The following is an 18,600-nucleotide window of genomic DNA, read 5'->3' on the forward strand; positions in this document are numbered from 1 at the left end:
GCTGTTGTGGCCTACAGGTCTACTTGTTTTGCTCATCTGGTGTTTTCTGAATATTGAGCTAACCTCTGGACACTGAGAGTCTGTACACATAAAATCCTCTATTTAGTTTATCTTGAAAAATCAGCAGACTGGGCCTTCTGTTCCCCATTTTGTACAAGGTAGCAACTGGCTGGAGCTGGGCAGGGGCTTCATCTCGTCAGGGCAAGTGCTGGCTCTCTAGTTTGCCCACCAGCTCCCCCCCACCCCGCCACCTGCCGAGCCCTGCCTCCCCCTCCCCCCCCAACTCCCCAGGCATGTGTGCGTGCTACTAGGCCACACTGTCTGCCGCCTGTCTAGACTGTAAGTCCAAAATCCAATCCTCAGAGGCTCCTAAGACTGTAATGAAGATGAGGGCAGGAAACCTTCCATTCTCTTTCTCTTGACTGTTCTTTTTAGACTCCTGACTTCAAACCTGAACTGGAGCAATGAGAACGCAACATAGCCCTGAGATTCCACAGCTTACAGGACTGGCTTCCCACCTCTTAAACAAGTGAGTAGGGTTCAGCTCCTCAGGAGTACCTCCCTGTTCTTACTGGGCCCCACAGCTGGTTTCTGTCAATGGGGCGAGCTCCCTGACAGGGTCCTAAGCAGCACACTGAGAGTTGGTGACTTTCACTTCCGCAAGCTGAGAGAACTTCCGGAGTGCGCTTCGGGCCTCAGACTTTCCTCTCCATTAAAGACAGCTGAATCCTAATCCCCACACCAGGGCTGGGCCCAGGATTAGACTCATGCCCTTGCCTCACTACCACCTACATTAAACCCTTTTCTTCAATCTCAGACTCATTATTTGCATTCCTGGGCCATCGGCAAGATCAGATCAATTTTCAGTATTATACCTTCCTTTCTATAAGACGTTGGGCCAAACGACGGCCTGCCACCACTAGGTTGGAAAAGCATTTTTGCTGAGTAGACTATGCAAACATCCACGAGCAGAAATCTCATATTTAGTTTTTAACTGGCAACCTTGTGATTGCTCAGGACTGACTTAAAAGTGGTGTGTGTGTGCATATGGCGGCCCGTGTAACACACGCAGACACACTCACAAGAGTCATCCAGAAGTCCTGCCGGCTTGCCCTGCTTCATGGGAGACACCGTAGCCAAGGCTGGCCGAGAACTTTATGTCCCACAAAACACATAGGTACCGGAGGCAAAGGCAGATACAACTGGAGGTACTGCTCTCAGAAATCTGATTGGAGAAAATGAGACTATTCTCTCTCTGGATTTCAAGGGAAGTCACAGATTGAAAGAATACAAGCTATCCCTTCAGATGATGGAGGATCATTTGGTTCCACACAGGGAGGTGTTTGGGAGGTGCTCCACCCTGAGCCGGGGGGGGGGGGCTGGGAAGGGGCTCCTGGCCCTGAGTCCCTCGGCTCTCGGGGGCCAGGAGGGTGAGCAAAAAGGCCCAGAGTCTCTCCAAGCATCGCTGCCCAAATCGATTTGGGGCAGACCAGTGGCTATAAAGAAATTGACCTGGCTGTGAAAGAGGCTGCACGTGGTAAAATGAAAAACTCCACTGAAGCAGCTCCCCAGCTCGGGCCTGATCGCGAACCTACGGTCCTCCAGCATCTCTATAAAATCGATTCCAGTGAAGTGACAATCGCAGGCCCTGGCTGCCCAATGGCTGCTTCTGTGACAAAAAAAAAAAAAGCTCACGATTTTCCCAGGAATTTTAAAAGAGACTGCCATGCAAGAGGCTAGCTAATTAGCACCTATGCGAAGTATACATACCACAATTACTCTGCATGACGATCTTGCAAAAAGTGGATCAATTTCTTCCTTCCCAAGAGTAAGGAACAAATTGTGCTTGGAAAGTGAGGAAAGCCAGTGAAGAAAGAACAAATAAGTAAATAAACACTGCGCTTTTCTGTAAATTATATTTCTCGCTTTTTATTTAGAGTTATTCATGGTTTTCAATTTTATGTTAGCTAGCTTACCACTAAGTGGCTTTCAGAGGATCAAACCACTTATGTACTTGACCATCTTGTTACTTCCTGCTAGAGAGATTATCTTAGATTACTTCCTTTTAATGTGTCACAGTCTCCTTTTTGAAGCTGCAGGTGGGCTAGGCCTGGGGGAGGAATTCCAAAGATGGTCAGTTCTTGCTTTCGGCAGGCTCAGATGGTGTCCTAGGAGTTTGGCAAAATGTTCCACGCGCACCTTGCAACCAAGGTGGAGGGGACACACCGCACCATCCACACAGCCCAGAAACGAACCAGTCTGGGTGCGCCCTCACTGCCCACCAAGGCTGCAACCCTGCACCAGGAAATAACAATGATACTGGACAGTGTCCCAAGTATGTTCGCATATTTTACGTCTGGGTGTGAAATATGTGCCTCCCTGTGCCAAGTAAAGTAACCCACAGACGCAGGGGAATTTCTAATGCAGCCAGGTGGGAAACAAGATCCAGGCTGTTAAAATGATGAGAGCAGCCCTTGGACACGCCGAGAATTCTTCTTTAGAGAAGTCCTCGACTCAGGTTTCTCGTGAAGTCCACGCAGAGTCGTCGCAGAACTTGTCCTGAATTTGCCAGGACTGCAGGTTGAGATCTTACCACTCTGAAGCGGATCCGACAGCCTCAGATTCCAAACATCTTCAACTTCACCGACCTTCACCCCCTTGGGGCTCTTGGCCCACACCTGTTTCTTTTTTTTTTTTTTTCTTTTCTTTTTCCATTTTAGTAACACCCTTGGAGGAAGGGGGTTGGCCAAGGAAGGGTTCGATTGAAAGAGCTCATTCTGAGGGTGAAAACTTCCCCGGGTGTAGGCATTATTTAGGGGGAATGACAGAATCCAGGGAGGAGTCAGGTTCTGGGGACTGTTTCTGCAGACCAGGAAGAGGGACAGGGAGGTGGCGCCAGGATCCAGGATCCAGGGGAGGTGATGAGGACTCTGGTACACTCTAACCAAGAGTCAAAACTTTCCATGCAGGTCAACAGTTGAAAGCATTTTTTTTCTATTGCCCCAGGCTAGATGCTAAATCACCAGATTCGTCATTCTTTCAGCCCATGGGTTAGTAAATGATTTATGCCCATTTTGGTTTTGTTGTTTGCCCACCAATCATTAAGTTGTACACGGTTATCCAGGGAGCCTACCCCACCCACTCAACCACCTTGTGCTGGAGTTTTATGATCTGTTTGGTTTTTATTCCTCTGAGAGCCTGCCTTCCAAACAAATTTACCACTTGCTTAAAATAAAGAGATCAAAGTATAGTAGAGGAACCCACAATCGCCAGTAATTGCTACCTAATTTCATTTTTCAATTAAGTGTTTGCTAACACTTAGCTGCAGTCCCCAGTTATTTACACGGACGGGAGCTCTGTGCACACGGGTGGCGAGAGCTAAATTAAGAAACTACCCTATTTGGTAAATTATACTATTTTCTAAACTTACCAGAATCATCATGTTTTTGTTCATTTTGCCTCCTCTCCAGCTTCTGATTTACCAACTTGGTGGTCTCTGCACATCCCTGCATCTTTCCATTTGCTTATTGGTGCAAAGACCAAAGGGATTCCAATTCTGAAGATGCACAGATCTTAAGAATTCTACGGTCCCACCATCGTCATAATCATTACATATTATTAAAATAATAATCAATACTACTAACGCATTTAGTGGAAAAATGAAAGACTGGAGTCCTGCCAATTACACGTTTGTTCAGAGATTCAGGAATAGCAATAACTCCCCTGGTTTCAGTGGCCTCCAAACGCAAAACTGAGGGGCACCTGGGTGGCGCAGTCGGTTAAGCGTCCGACTCTTGGTTTTGGCTCCGGTCGTGATCTCAGCATCATGAGATCGAGCCCTACGTTGGGCCCTGCGCTCAGCGCAGGGTCTGCTTCAGATTCTCTCTCCCTCTGCCTCTCCACTTGTGCTCTCTCGCTCTCTCTCAAATAAATAAAAATAAAATCTTTAAAAAACTCAAAAAAACAAAACACAAAATTGAGACATCAAGACCAACTGAAACAAAACAAAACAAAAACAAAAATCACTGCAGAGGGAGTAAAGTCATTCAATACATAAATTAGCTATCTCATCAACCCAATCCCTTTTGCAAAACCACTCGCACTCACCAACCGAGCTTAGAAAGTCAGCATGTGCATGAATGATGGATGTCAGCGGTAAAACCAAACCAAACGAAGGCTCTTGTGAGCATCAAAGGAGGCTATAAATGTGAAACAGCAGAAAATATAAAACAGTACTGAGAATGTAGACATCATTAGTGTTAACTGTGTGCCTCTCAGCTCCACAGAGGTGGACAAAACCCAGAGACCCAAGCCCCCTACCCCCAGGGCCTTGACTTGAGAAGGGAGGGGCAGCGAGCACACACAGGTGACTAATGAATAAATAAATACACGTCAGATAGTGATAAAGGTGCGGAAGGAAGGAAGCCTGCACAACAGGACAGAGAGACTGGGGCAGGAGGTATTTCGCACAGACATATATCTATGTCCTAGTTCCCTTAAAGATGTGAGCTCCTCCAGCCATTGGCAGCATTTTCATAGGCTTCCAGACAGGTCAGCAGAGAATGCACAAGGAATGATGCCATTCTCCCGAGAGGATCGGTTGACATGACGGTGTATTCTTACCAATCCTGAAGACCGGACGTTTCAATCGGATGGAAAGGAAGGGCTGCAATTTCTCATTCTCGTTTCTCCACACCATTCTGGTGCTTGGTCTGAGAAAATGGACACTCAGCCAGTGTGTGATTCTGCCTTAGGATACTGCTGGTAAGGAGGGCCAGGTGACAGTTTTTAAATAGTAATGATTACTTTGGGCAGCATTTTGTTTTAAAACTCTTTTCTGTCTCGATTCCTAAAGAAACACAATTTGTAAAAAAGTAAAAGGGACTTGGAAAGGATCCTCTGAAACACACATTTCCCGTGCCCGTGTGCGAACGGACATAGGCGGGGACCTCGAGGACAGCTCAGAGGGGGTCAGGAGGAGGGTCAAGAAGAGAGCTCGCTCCTACGGAGAAAGTCTCACTGGACCATGAGCCTTGTGTGGGGGGCCCTCCCTTCAGCCTCCTGCCTATTAGGCCTGGCTGTTCACCCTTTAGTTTCCAACACAGGAATCTGGGACCAAAAAAAGGTGTGCACTGCCTTTCTTTTCCATTGCAAATTAACTGACAAAAGCAGATAGATGTTTGGCTTTGTTTTTAATTTATGCAACAATGAAAACTGAAATATGTATGATTTAGGGAGAAACCCAGGCATAACACCAACAGCAGGAGACAGGACCATCCAGATGCTCTAACAACTTGCCACAGAATAACCGGACAGAACAGACTTTCTTGGTGCCAGGCCATTAGGCTTTGGAGGAGGAAGCAAGTCCTCCGTTCTCATGCAAGGGCTAACCACATTTCTGAGGTCTGAAGGTGGCACGTTTTCTATGTGCATTGACTCTACCCTCACAACAACCTAATAAGGAAGCTACTATCATCACCCTATTTTACAGATGAAATAATTGAGGTCCTAGAGGCTTATTAACCCACCCAAACTCCACACCTAGCAAGTGGCAGAGCTGTAGAGCTCAGATTTAGGACAACAGAGCTGAAGTTACCGCTCAAAGTATGTGCAAGAACAGTGTCTGCATTACAAGGAGAGTGGCCAAATAAATGGTCATATAAATGAGTATATTTGAGAGTGAAGGGCACACTTTTAATACGTGTGCTCGGAAAACACAAATCGATCACGGACAACCCAGGATGCACGGTTACCTTCATCACCACATGATTAAGCTGAGGTGAAACAAAAGGTATCACTGAACGTGAGTTAGTTGTTTTCTCAGTACTGACTTACTGGGTACCTGCTGTGTGCCACCACTGCTCTAGACAGCGAGTCAAAGAGAAAAGTCCCTTCCCTCACGGAGCTTACGTCCTATGAATATCACTCACGTGTGCGTCTATGTCTGCATGTGCACATGTGTGTATGCAATTCAACACATGTGCACATACATGCAACACAAAACAGATTTAATACCTTCTCTCCTGTCAGCCTGTTGACGCCGGACTTTAGCCCAATAAAACTTAATGGTAGCCCAAGTTATGGGCTGAACCCTTAACCTATGAATCTTAACATGTTAAATCTACATTTCAAAACCATTAGAATTCCACATTCCCTAAGTTTTGCATGGTGGCAAAAGCTAGACCAAGATTCAGAAATTCTAGACTCCAGTTCTAGCTCTGATACCACTTACGAGTTCCGCCATCATGCCTTCCACAGCTCCTTCTGTTCTACCAGTTTGCAGAGTTGTGGTGAGCTTGGACTAATGTTAACTGTGGAGTCAAATGTGTTTTCATATATTACTTCAGTTGGTCCACACCATGATCCTGTGAAGGAGGCAGGATGTCATTACCATTGTGGGATTTTACAGAGAAAATCTGAGACAGTCAAGATTAAGGTTAAGAGTGTCTGAGGTAAGGCACATCAAGGTGCTCTAGAAACAGGTGTCAAGAACTTAACATTCTTCTCCAGGGTGAAACACAGTGGAGCGATGAAGGACACTGGCCACAGATCCCACCTCTACCCCTTAAGAGCTGTGATACCCTGGACAAGTTACCTAAGTTCTCTCGACCTGTTTCCTCATCTATTTTTTTAAAACTGGGGATAATAATGGTGCCTACCAACCAGAGTTTCTGTGAAGATTAAATAAGACAATGGGTATAAAACACTTGGCCCAAATGCCTGGCATGGAATAATGCTTCATCCTTGTCAGCTATTATTATTTTATTAATGAAACCATGATAGAGGGATTATCTAGGCCCACCCATCTCCACCCTCCAATGCCACAACAAAGGACTCTGCTCGGCTGCATTACACCGATCAGATTTCCCAGCCCCAGGATCCCTAGGAAAGAAGCTGGTAATAAGGAGTAGCAGAATCGCCAGCAGAAGGATCACAGGAATATGGCAAAAGAATCGTTCCACCGCCTCGTGACTGCATGAGGAAGACAACTTTTAAAGCTTCTTTAGAGCCCTTTCACACACAGGGTGGGCATGTGTCATCTGGTTCATTCTCAGTAGAAATTTCTAAATACAATTGTGGCTTTAACTTTTCTGCTTTTACATGTGAGCCTTTCTATGCCAACGCTAAGTAGTAACATGAAACTCACCTTTAAAATATGATTATGTCACAGCCACGTAACTTTCAGAGGAATTCCCATGCCCTCCCCTGGAATTATTGAAGAGGGAAAGGAATACATACATCTTCAAACAAGGGATGAATTTTACAAATCAAGATTAGAAAGCCCTTGGATGGTGATGAACAATGTGCACGACTGTTGCAGGAAGTACATCAATTATGATTCATTACATTTAAAAGATGTAATTGCAAGAGAGTAACCTATAATTGGGCATGCCTCATTTGGAATGACAATACGCCCATGTCTGCACGTCACTTTGATATAATAAACACATGCTTCTCTTGGCTTATGTTTCTTTTGATATATAGAAGTAAAATCTTTGTTGTAAATTACTTCCTCCCCTAGAGAGTGAGTATCTCATACTATCCCTGTGGAAATGTTAACCTGATGGGGCAGATACATACTCCTACTTCTACTAATTAAATGTGAGAACCAAGTAGTTGAAGACTTGGCAGGGTCATACGACAAAGTTGATGGCAGAACTCAAATTGCAATAGGGTCTTCCTACTTCTACTCCGGGGGACATCTTTTCCAAAACTTAGGTCCAACACTTCTTCAGTTGACGAGTTATTTCTCTTCTACCCAACCATGAAAACATAGATGATAGAAGCAGAATAGTCACATCTTCACATCCTGCACATAGAAAAACTAGGAAACCACACATTATATTCACCTTACGTTATTAAAGAGAGTCCATTATGACATTCTATAAGCAGAACATATCCATGGACTTTAAACATTATATATCAAGCATTTGTTTAAAGTCTCAAGTAAAATGTCACTGAGCCATCCAACAAGGCGAACACAGGTAAAGGCAACTCTTACTTCAAACATATAAGATTAATATCCAGCCACATTCAAAATAAAGGAAAATGTCTAGAAGGCCAGGAATAAAGAGAGGAGTCAAAGCAAGAGAGGACAGTAGGATTTCAAGCCACAGTGAACCAGGGGGATTCCAGACAAGTCACCTGCCCTCTGTGCCAGGACCCAGTATTTGAACACCTACATGAACACAAGAAATCTGACATCAGACCAGTAAGGGAAGCATTCGTGCATAAGTTCCTGAGTCTCAAAGAGCTACTTTGTGCCAAATAAATAAATACTAAAAGATGCCTAAAGCCAAGGAAATATAGAAGGAAACACATCAACTCTTTATGGCCTTGGGCAGAGAGAAAATTCACCTATAACGTATGAAATTCCAGGTTTATACCACACCCAGGTATAAAGTCCACTTGAATCATATAGGAAAACCAAGCTAGTACTAACAGCCAACCACTAAAGCTCTGGGTCCCAGCATGAAAACTCAAAACCATTTTTGTAAGAACCATTCATAACTTAAGGGAAACAAACCACTTCCAAGTAAACATCCCCTGCTGAAGCTAAGCTCACAACAAAAAATATAATCTATATAAGGAAATAAATACTCAAAAGGGAAAGTCAGTAAATGTGATAAACATAAGAATTAGCAACAGCTAAAAATAACAGAAAAATCTAAAAAAAAACAACTATAAAGTGAATACAATTTAAATAAATGGAAGAATCAAAGGGGGAATAAAAGCTAATTAAATCGTAGAAAAGTATGAACAAAATGCAGATCCACTTAAAAAAGAACCAAAACAACATAAATGAAAATATAATTAAAATGAAAAAAATCTGACGAGTAGGTTAAGCACAGATTAGAAACACTCTGAGAGTAATGGGATACTAGAAAAAAAATCTGATAAAATTACCAAGAAATAGAAAAGAAAAATAAAGAGACGAAAAACACAAAACAGCATTAAGAAACATGGAACCACAAGTTCCAAAAAACAAAAACAAAATAAATCAATACCTAGACACATTGAGGAAACAGAAGAATATCAGACATAACCAAATGCAGAATCTTTTTTTTTTTTTAAAGATTTTATTTATTTAGTTGACAGAGATAGAGACAGCCAGCGAGAGAGGGAACACAGCAGGGGGAGTGGGAGAGGAAGAAGCAGGCTCATAGCAGAGGAGCCTGATGTGGGGCTCGATCCCAGAACGCCGGTATCTCGCCCTGAGCTGAAGGCAGACGCGTAACGACTGTGCCACCCAGGCGCCCCCACAGAATCTTAAATACAAGCAAACAGAAAAGTCAAATTAATTCCAAGGGCAATGAGAATAATAACATAATTCTTAGCAACAAAAGGGGTCAGAAAGTAATGAAATAATGTCTTCCAACTGATAAAAGATAATATTTCCAACCCCTATACTCTGTTACATAATCATTCAAGAGAATAATCAAAATAAAGACATCGTCAAAGCTCAAGAGAATTTCTCATTCAAAGGCCCTCCCTGAAGTATCCACTAAAGAACATATTTCAGTAAAAAGAAAACAATCTGGGGGAAAGGGGGAGACAGAAGAAGTAATAATAAAAAAACTGGTAAGCATGTTTGCAAATATAAACACTGCTTATAAAAATTAAAAACTAATTTGAAGAAAACTAAATACAAACCAGGTCAAAAAAATAAATTCTAATTTGGAAGAAGTTAAATATAGACCAGGTCTGAATTATAAGACAAAAAATTAGAATTCTACAACAGATAGCAGTCAAAAATTTTTATAGTTTAAGTATTATTCAGAAAGAGGATAAAACAATAATAAAATAGCAAATACTATGTTTACCACACTCCAAAAAATTATTTTAAGATTTTACATATATTAGCTAATTTAATTTTTACAACTGCCTATGACATTGGTGCTTTTATTTACCCATTTAACCAACAAAGCAACTGAACCCAGAGAGTTTAAGTTATGCACACAATATCATACAACTACAAAATATGTAGGAAAATGTAAGTGGGAAGTGAGCCAAAGCAGTCTGGCCTGACTCCTGTTAAATCAGGTAATCAGATTAAAATTGAAGGGTCACCACAAAAGGAATAGAAACAGAATGTATAATAATATATAAAAAATAAATGAAAAAAAATGACTAAGCCAAAATATGTCAAGAAAACTAAAGACACCAAGTAAAAGCACAGTAAACAGAGAACAAAGTAAGCCCACATATGTAACTCACAATAAATGTAACTGCACTTCTATTGAAATTACAGGTATTTTTAAAATTTAAATTAAAGAGACAAAAAATCCAGCTATAGGTAGTTTAATAAAATATATCTAAAGGAAAATTATCTAGTTGATTTAATAGTAATGGTATAGGAAAAGATATGCCTGGAAAATATAGATGTGGAAAACAGACACGGAAAAAAAGACATGTGCAAAACCTAGTTTTATTTTGAATAGCAATAGTAATAAAAGAAAAAACACTATGAGCCATGAGAATATTATTGAAAATAAAGAAGTTCATAACTTAATAATTAAAGGACAAATTCACTCAGAAGATATAACAATATTAAACTCATATGCACCTAATAACTTAGCATCAAAATTATACAAAATTAACAAAATTATAAACAGTAATTGGCATCACAATCTTAGAGATTGATTTTAATGTACCATATAACTGAATAGATAAAACAGCCAAAAAACTTGGCAATTCTGGGCGCCTGGGTGGCACAGCGGTTAAGCGTCTGTCTTCGGCTCAGGGCGTGATCCCGGAGTTATGGGATCGAGCCCCACATCGGGCTCCTCTGCTAGGAGCCTGCTTCTTCCTCTCCCACTCCCCCTGCTTGTGTTCCCCCTCTCGCTGGCTGTCTCTGTCTCTGTCAAATAAATAAATAAAATCTTTAAAAAAAAAAAAAACTTGGCAATTCTATTAAAGATCTGAACATCATAATTATGAATTTAATCTAGTGTGTGCATATGTATGTCTGCAAATGTGCGTATGTGCCTGTATAAAATCCTGAACCAAATAAATAGAGAATATATAATCTTTTTTAAGCAAGCATGGAAAATGTAGTTTAAAAAGACCATATAATTAGGTGATGAATCACTAAATTCTGCTCCCAAAACCAATATTGCTCTGTATGTTAACTAACTAAAATTTAAATAAAAATAAACAAAGACCACATATTAAACCACAGAGAACATCCCAATCAATATCAAAAATCAGTATCAGGCCTATCTAAACAAAATGCAAAATATGAACCAAAAGTAACTACATATCTCTATATGTTTACTAACTAAAAACTACAATTGTAAATAATTATTGGGCAGGAATAATAACAATCACAAGGCAGGGGGTGCCTGGGTGGCTCAACGGGTTAAGAGACCGACCCTTTTTTTGGCTCAGGTCTTGCTCTCAGGTCATGAGACTGAGTCCCACATCAGGCTGCACACTCAACTCAGAGTCTGCTTGAGATTCTCCCTCTCCCTCTCCCTCCACCCCTCCCCCTGCTCACTCACTGTCTCTCCCCCAACTTCAAAAATAAATAAATAAATAAATAAATAAATAAATAAATAAATAATTTTTAAAAGTCACAAGGGAATTTGAAAATACTGAGAACTAAACGATAGTGAAAAATCTACATATCAAAACTATACAATGTAACCAAAGTAGGACAGAGCAATGTATTTCTAGCCTTCAATACATATATTGCCATTCCTTGAAGATATACCCATTTGGATCATGACAAACCATCTTTAAGAAGCGTTTCTTTTAATATTCCTATTTCAGCTCATGAGGCATTTCTTTGATTTCATGAAGACTAAATTGTATTTTATAGACTTTAAATTAGTAACTGAGTGCCCCTGATGAGATACACCAGTTATCTTTCCAGCTTTATCACTGATATGTTAAGTTCTCCTCTCAGAATATAATGGTTTGTCTAGTTGACAACTATGCTACCTAGTTGATGGCAATAATGATTTCATGCTATTTGTTGGGAAAGTACAATTTCATCTACATCCCCTCCCTGAATTCTTTAGTCTCTGCCATGCTTTTTATTTTTCTAATTTGCAATAAAGATGAATTTACATAAACTTAGAATTACCATGGTTATGCTTTGTTCCACAGTCTTAAATGTCAGTTCATCATAGCTTTGAGTTTAATGAAAACAAGGAAATAGCCATATTTTGGAGAAACTGATGAAGAGAAATGGCTTCTTAGAAGTTACAATAACTAAAACTATTGAAAGTTGTGTCCATTTTAATAAGATTGATGTCATTTTAGAGCAAGGGCATGCCAGTTTTAAAACAGAGTTCATAAAGATATTCATCATTGAAATTATTGAAAGTAATATTAATTATGTTTTCAATTATAAGTGCTTTCTCAGGGATTAACTACTCTTGTAAGGTGGGAGTCAACATACCAGAAAACAAGTAAATTCAATAACCAATGAGCTAAGCTCTAAATTCCGGAATGAAAAAAATAATAAAATACACACCAATAAAGTAGAAGTAGCTAAATAATAAAGAGAAAAAAGTGATAAATTAGAAATCAATCAAAATCCAATTCTTTGAAAAAGTACAAAACAGATAAACTTCTGAGGGAATGTTGGTCAAGGTAAATAAAAACGAAAATAACAATATTAGGAATAAAAAGGTAGAACAATAAATGCAGATAAAATAGATACTTTTAAATAAAAAATAACTTCCTTCTCATAAATTTAAAAATGCAAATGAAACGACGATTTTCCAGAAAAATAAAAACACAAACACTAAAATCGACTGAAGAAATAAATAAGCCAAATAGAACTATAAACTTTAAAAGCAATTGAATCTCTGATGAAAATCTATCCACATACAAATCAACAAATTCACTTGGTTTTACAGGTGACTTTTTACAACCCTACAAGGAACAAACACATTTATACAAAAAGTTCTTTGCATAATTTTAGGGCTTCATAAAATGTGAAAGAATTCTGTTTAAAAAAAAAAGTATTCCATTAATGACAATTACTGTCATTGTGGAAGTTGATACAGAGAGTAACATTTTTGGTGAAAAATTACCTGTTATTCTTTTAAAATATAAGAAAATATTTCTCTGTTAAGAGTGATAAGATTCTAGAAGGCACCCGAAACGATCTTTAGAAAGAATATGAGAAAGCGGTTGCAGTTATCCTTCACCCTTTGATTAGCCCAAAGGGAAAAGATGGAAACTTGGAGACAAAAAGGATCAAAACTCTTCTTTAGCTTAAGAACAAACACATGCCATCAGGAAGACTTAGCTTCAGAAGTGTGTTCAAAGTGCGATGTGGTTCACAAACAGGGGAAGATCATCCCTGTTTCATCCCCTGACCAACCAGCTGCTGTATATGCTTCAGGAAAACCAACTACAACAAAGAGAAACAGATCGAGGGCAAGGGTAGTTTTTTCTAAGAGATCAAGATCTCAGGTAATACAGATAGATATCAACTGAGGAAACTATCTGGTTTCATATTTCAAATCAGGACAGACTGGAGCCCAGAGGAGAAAACTTCATGGACGAAATTGCTTTGCCTTTTCCTTAAAACAATACAACAAGTTATTTAATGTCAAGACAACAGGGTAGAGGGAAGTGGAAAATTCTGCATCCTAACCCCAAGTTTAAGGGTAAAGGAAATGAAAAGGGCATGCTGACACCTGGAAGAGGGAAACAAGGCCAGCTCAAGATTACAAGAGAAGTGAGGGGACATCTGGGGAACCACTGACAAAGAAGGGAGTTCTGTTGCTTTAAACAACAGGGACCCAGTGCTCTGTCCCTGAACTTTGAAGAGAGGTAGAACACGTGCCCAAGGTCACCCGGTTTAGGACAAATCCCACTGATCCACTCTATGGGCAAGGAAATCAGAGAAGACCATCTTGGAACACTCCAGGAAGTTCTACTCTTCTTAATTCTTCGGCTACCTATTATTATCAGCTGCAGAACTCCATCCCTGTGTATAGCATTTACCAAGCAAGGGGTGCACTTACAGCTGGTAAAAAATCAAGTTATTCAAAATATAAATATTCAAAATTAAAGAACGATACAAGTTCATATGGGTATGGGTCTAAGTGAAAAACAAACTGGGAAATGTTTCTTGTCAAATTTTTAAAAACGATTCAAAGTTGTACTAAATTCTGTGTTCTTTTATTTATTTAACCTACTTTACATATGCATTCACAGCATCCTCAGGACTACAGAACTTTCTTTTTAACCAAATAATTGAGAAATGGAGTTTCCCCGATAATCATGCAAAAACAGTGACAAGTTGAATCATCCGACACTCTGCCAAAAACGCACTTGCTCACTTCTGACTGCAATATTTCTAAGATTATATTGTGCTGCAATCTAGTGAACTACTCTGTACTCACCATCCGGCAGGATTTAAACCTCCTACAGATGTGATGAGGAGCCTCCATTTGGGGCAACCTGTTACTTTGGTTTAGATTAATCACTAGCAATGTGTCTCCATGTTCTCTGTGGCAGGTAAGTTCAGGTACACTGGGTTCACGGCATAAACGTGCCCCAAATAGAAACCATGGCATTTCGCATGAGTTAGCACACCTGTTATCTCATCACCTTAAGTCCCCTGCACAGCTCAATTCATCATCCTGCCCCAAATAGGAGCAGATGAAGTCATACAAGTCACCCCAAAATAACAGTTTTTCCAGTGCAAAAGTTAAAGTAGAATTTGAATGACTAGATACTGCTGAATGGGCTGGAAAGGATTCCCACAATATAAGGACAGTCTTCCCCAAAGCCAACAGAAAGTTTAGGGCCTGGGGGAGGCGGTAGGGGGTATCGGGGCATTTCCAGGCTCCTCTAAGGACCAACAGAGCTGCAGCAAGAGGACAGGGCTGGACTATATCCAGCAAGAACCTAGGAAAGACCCCAAGCACCAGCTTTTGGGACTCTAAACCCACACTTTCTGCTCTGGGAACTATATCCTTCACCCCGCCCATGGCAGTCCCTACTCGGGTCTCTCACTGCTCAGACCCTTCTGGTTGGAAGACATAAACATCTGTCTGTATTTCCATTCCTGTGCCACCACAGATGCAGGAGAGTAAGAGGAGATGGTAGCCAGTGAAGCGGAGAATTGGGGGGGGGCTGAAAGATTGGGGGAACAGCAAGTGCCAGGGAATATAAATACATCTGGATTTAAAAAAAAAAACACTGCCCATGGGTAGATCAATACACCTACAAACTCACACAAGCATTTTAATAAAAGACCACACAATTAACAGAGTAAGGTCCAACAAGATGAACAAATCATGATAGAAAAAGAACAAGTACGAAAAAGCAAATAAGAGCACTTGGAAAAGGCTGAGTCTAAAACAGAAACAGAGAAAGGCAGGAGGCAGCCCAGCACAGTGGAAAAGGAGACACAGTGCCAGAGAACTGTGTAAGGCTACTGTCACCCCTCTTCCACTCCGACTCATGATGGCAATATTCAGCGCTTACTCCGTGCCCAGGATTTTCTAAGAATGTTAAACACAGGTCGTCTCATTTAATCCTCCTGACAAAACAGGCCTCCAGGACAGACACAAAGATGAGACATCAGACAGAGCTGGCTGGAATTCTGGCTCCCCACCCACCAGCAAGGTAACCTCCCCACTTCTGCTTCCCCATGGAGGAAAACGGGTAATCATACCTACCCAGGATGGTTGTGAAAATTAGAGATAATGAACTTAAGTGCCTACCAGCGGCTGTTATTAGTGTAATTAATTAGATTAAAATAATCAGGAGTGAAGAACAAAACAAAGAATTGTAATTGAATAGAAATGGCAACCAAGAAGCAGTAATGGAAACAGGGCACAAAAGCACCAGGCCAGTGATGGAGGCTGGGAGAGAGAGAGGCAGCAGAGCCTGCATTTGGCTCCCCACGTTGTGTGTCTGTGGGCAACTCACGTCAACTCTCTGAAGTTTCAGTTTCCACCTCCACCAAGGGGTGGGGGGTATTCGTATCTGTCCTTCCCACAGCGCAGTGTTGTTGTGAGGACCATATGGGGAGAGAGCACCTGAGTTTATTATTACGGGCAACGAATTTATGCAAATGCACACACCTACTGGATAGATGGGGAAATCCATTTCCTCTGCTTCCATTTATCAGGTGGAATTAAAACACGCAACTAGTACAACCATGTCAAAGCCAGGCAACTGCAGACTCCAGAGTCCTTAAACAGCATGTGCCTCCTTCGGTCATCATTAATAGAATCTCATTAATTTAATCTGACATCCGGCTTACCTACCCCAACTTCCACCCTCATACAAACCATCTCTTCTGCCTGCTTTGTGTTTTCCCCCCAATTTATGCCTCTGTGTATTCCTCTCTGGAACGTTGTTTCCTTTCATCTCCAAGGGACCATATCCTGGTCATCCTTGAAAACCCCATTTAAATGTTTCCTTTGCATGAGAAAGTGATTTCTACCTCCCTACGCTGCCTGCCTGCCCTATTATCTTTCCTGAGTTTGTCACACTACTTAGCACTTTCCTGTATGACGGTCACCAGTGTGTGTGGCACTTCTCCCACCAATCAATAAGCTGGAGGATGACAGGCAAGGGGTCTTCATCCTTTGTGGAGACCTGCCTCATGGTACAAGACAGGATCTTTCCCAGGACAAAAATTGAAGATGTATGCAGTAATGCAAACGTTCTTCTGACCTAATAATTTCTTTGAATCTTTACAACAGTAGTTGACATATTTTAAAATAAAAAAGTATTTAAAATATAAAGTAAAAATAATGGAAAGCCCCATGATCACAACAAAAGCTTATGTGGGGGGGGGGAATGAAGATGAGAAAATACATTGAGCTTCTGCTTTCCAAATGAGAGTTAAAGAGATAGTTTGAAAAGTGGGTTAATGATCTTTAAATATGCATCTCACTTCGATGGCCTCAGTCGCCTAAGAAAAAGCTTCCTGGAGAGTGACAGCCTCAACGCAAAGGAGGGAGGAGACAGGGTGTTCCTGTCGCAGCTGCAAGCACTCAGTTGTCCCCGGTCCCCTCCCAGGCACTTCATTAGTCAGGTGCAGGGCAGGGTCTGTGTCATGGCCAAGGCGCCTCTCTCTCCTCAGAGGATCCAGGGCTTTAACCGTTTTAGCCTCCGTGCTAGCCTGCGCCTCTCTCCCAATGACAGATAGGAATAAACCCCAGCCCGCTCGCCTCCTCCCTCAGTAAACAGGTCTCTGCTTTGGCAGAGCACTGTACCAGTTGGGCTGAGGCAAAAGTAAGCAGCAAGTCGCTGAGTTCATATGGGCTAATAGTTTGCGGCTATTTCAAGGCCCATGTCCACTTAAGAACCAAAGCATGAAAATGCTCCTCCCGGGGTCCCTTTCGAACAGAAGCTGCTTTGTCGCCCCTGCCCTGATCCACGGGGAGGTGGCCACGACCCAGAGGTCACCTCGCCGACTCGGACGCCCACCCGCGCTTCCCCACCCGATCGCCCTCACCCCAGCCGGTGGCTCCAGCTCGCTCACCTATCTTAGCCAGGGAGGCCAGCAGGATCCACAGGGTGATCTCGAAAGGGATCTGCACGTGGGGGTAATCCAGGGTGAACACTGGCAGTCGACTCTCCTCGAACGGCGTCGTTCCGGGAGCCACCACGCTCGCGGGGCTGGGCGGGCTGGAGCTGGCGCCCATGGCCCTCGACGCGTCCAGCAGGGTCTCGGCCAGGGTGCCCGCCGGCCCCGCCACCTGCAGGAGCAGCAGTAGCAGCAGCGGCGGCGGCGGCGGCGCCCGCAGGCTCCGCCCGGTGCCCGCGAGCTCCATGGGGTCGACTCCCGGCGCCGCCGGCGAGCCCCGCGCTCGGCCCTCAGCGCGCTCAGCGCATCGCTCCCGGGCAGCGCCGCCCGCTCGGCCGCGCACAGTGCGGGGCAGAGATCGCCGCCCGCTCGGCCGCCGCGGGGCCGGGTCTCTGCAGCCGAGGGCTCGGTCCCCGCTGCGAACGGGCACACCGCCTGGCCCGGCGCGCACCCTCGGCCACCCTCAGCCGCCCTCCGCCGCCGGCCGCCGGCCCATGCCCCGCGCGCCGCTCGCCGGCCGCAGCTGCAGGCCCTGCCCCGGGCTGCCCGCGGACGGGGGCGGGCGCGGGGGCGGGGCGGGCGCGGCGCCCGGGCCGCGGGGCGGGAGGACGCGAGCACGGGGCCGACGCGCCGCGCACCTGCCCGAGCCCGCGGGCGACGCGGGGCCGCGCTCCCCTCTCGCCGGCACTGCGCGCCCAGACCCCCACCCCCGGAACCAGCCAGCTCGGGGCGGAATCGCGCAAGGTGGCCGGAGCTGTCCCCGCCCCGGAGGCAGCGTCGGGCGTCCCTCCAGCGAAGGGGCCGGCGCGACCCACGCGTCGCGCCCTTTCCCCCGCAGGCTCCTACGAGGGGACGCGGGGTGTGCTGGGCACGCGCGGAGGCGCGGCCAGCTCGGGGTCGGGAAGGGAAGCCGGGCCCCGCGGGGGTGGGCGAGCTACCCGCCCGGCCCGGGAGCTGCGGAGGCCGGGACACACTGTGGAGCTCTAGAGGATACAGAAAGTTGAGAAAAGCCTCATTTTGTTCCCCTTCTTAGGGTTATCACATAGCGTACTGTACGGGGCATTCTGTCTGCGCGCTGA

General features: G+C 43.6%; 1 protein-coding gene across 1 annotated transcript in view; it reads right to left on the minus strand.

Annotated features, from left to right (window-relative positions):
* The window catches only part of SLC9A2 (solute carrier family 9 member A2), a 99,893-nt gene extending 81,890 nt beyond the window's left edge, over positions 1–18,003 (minus strand). Inside the window, exon 1 of the mRNA XM_026488562.4 lies at positions 17,477–18,003. Within this exon, the coding sequence (XP_026344347.1) occupies positions 17,477–17,768 (292 nt within the window). The 5' untranslated portion in view covers positions 17,769–18,003. The remainder of the gene's footprint in view (positions 1–17,476) is intronic.
* Between the last annotated feature and the right edge of the window lie 597 nt (positions 18,004–18,600).

The sequence above is a fragment of the Ursus arctos genome, unplaced genomic scaffold, assembly GCF_023065955.2.
Source record: "Ursus arctos isolate Adak ecotype North America unplaced genomic scaffold, UrsArc2.0 scaffold_8, whole genome shotgun sequence".
NCBI classification, from domain to species: Eukaryota; Metazoa; Chordata; class Mammalia; order Carnivora; family Ursidae; genus Ursus; species Ursus arctos.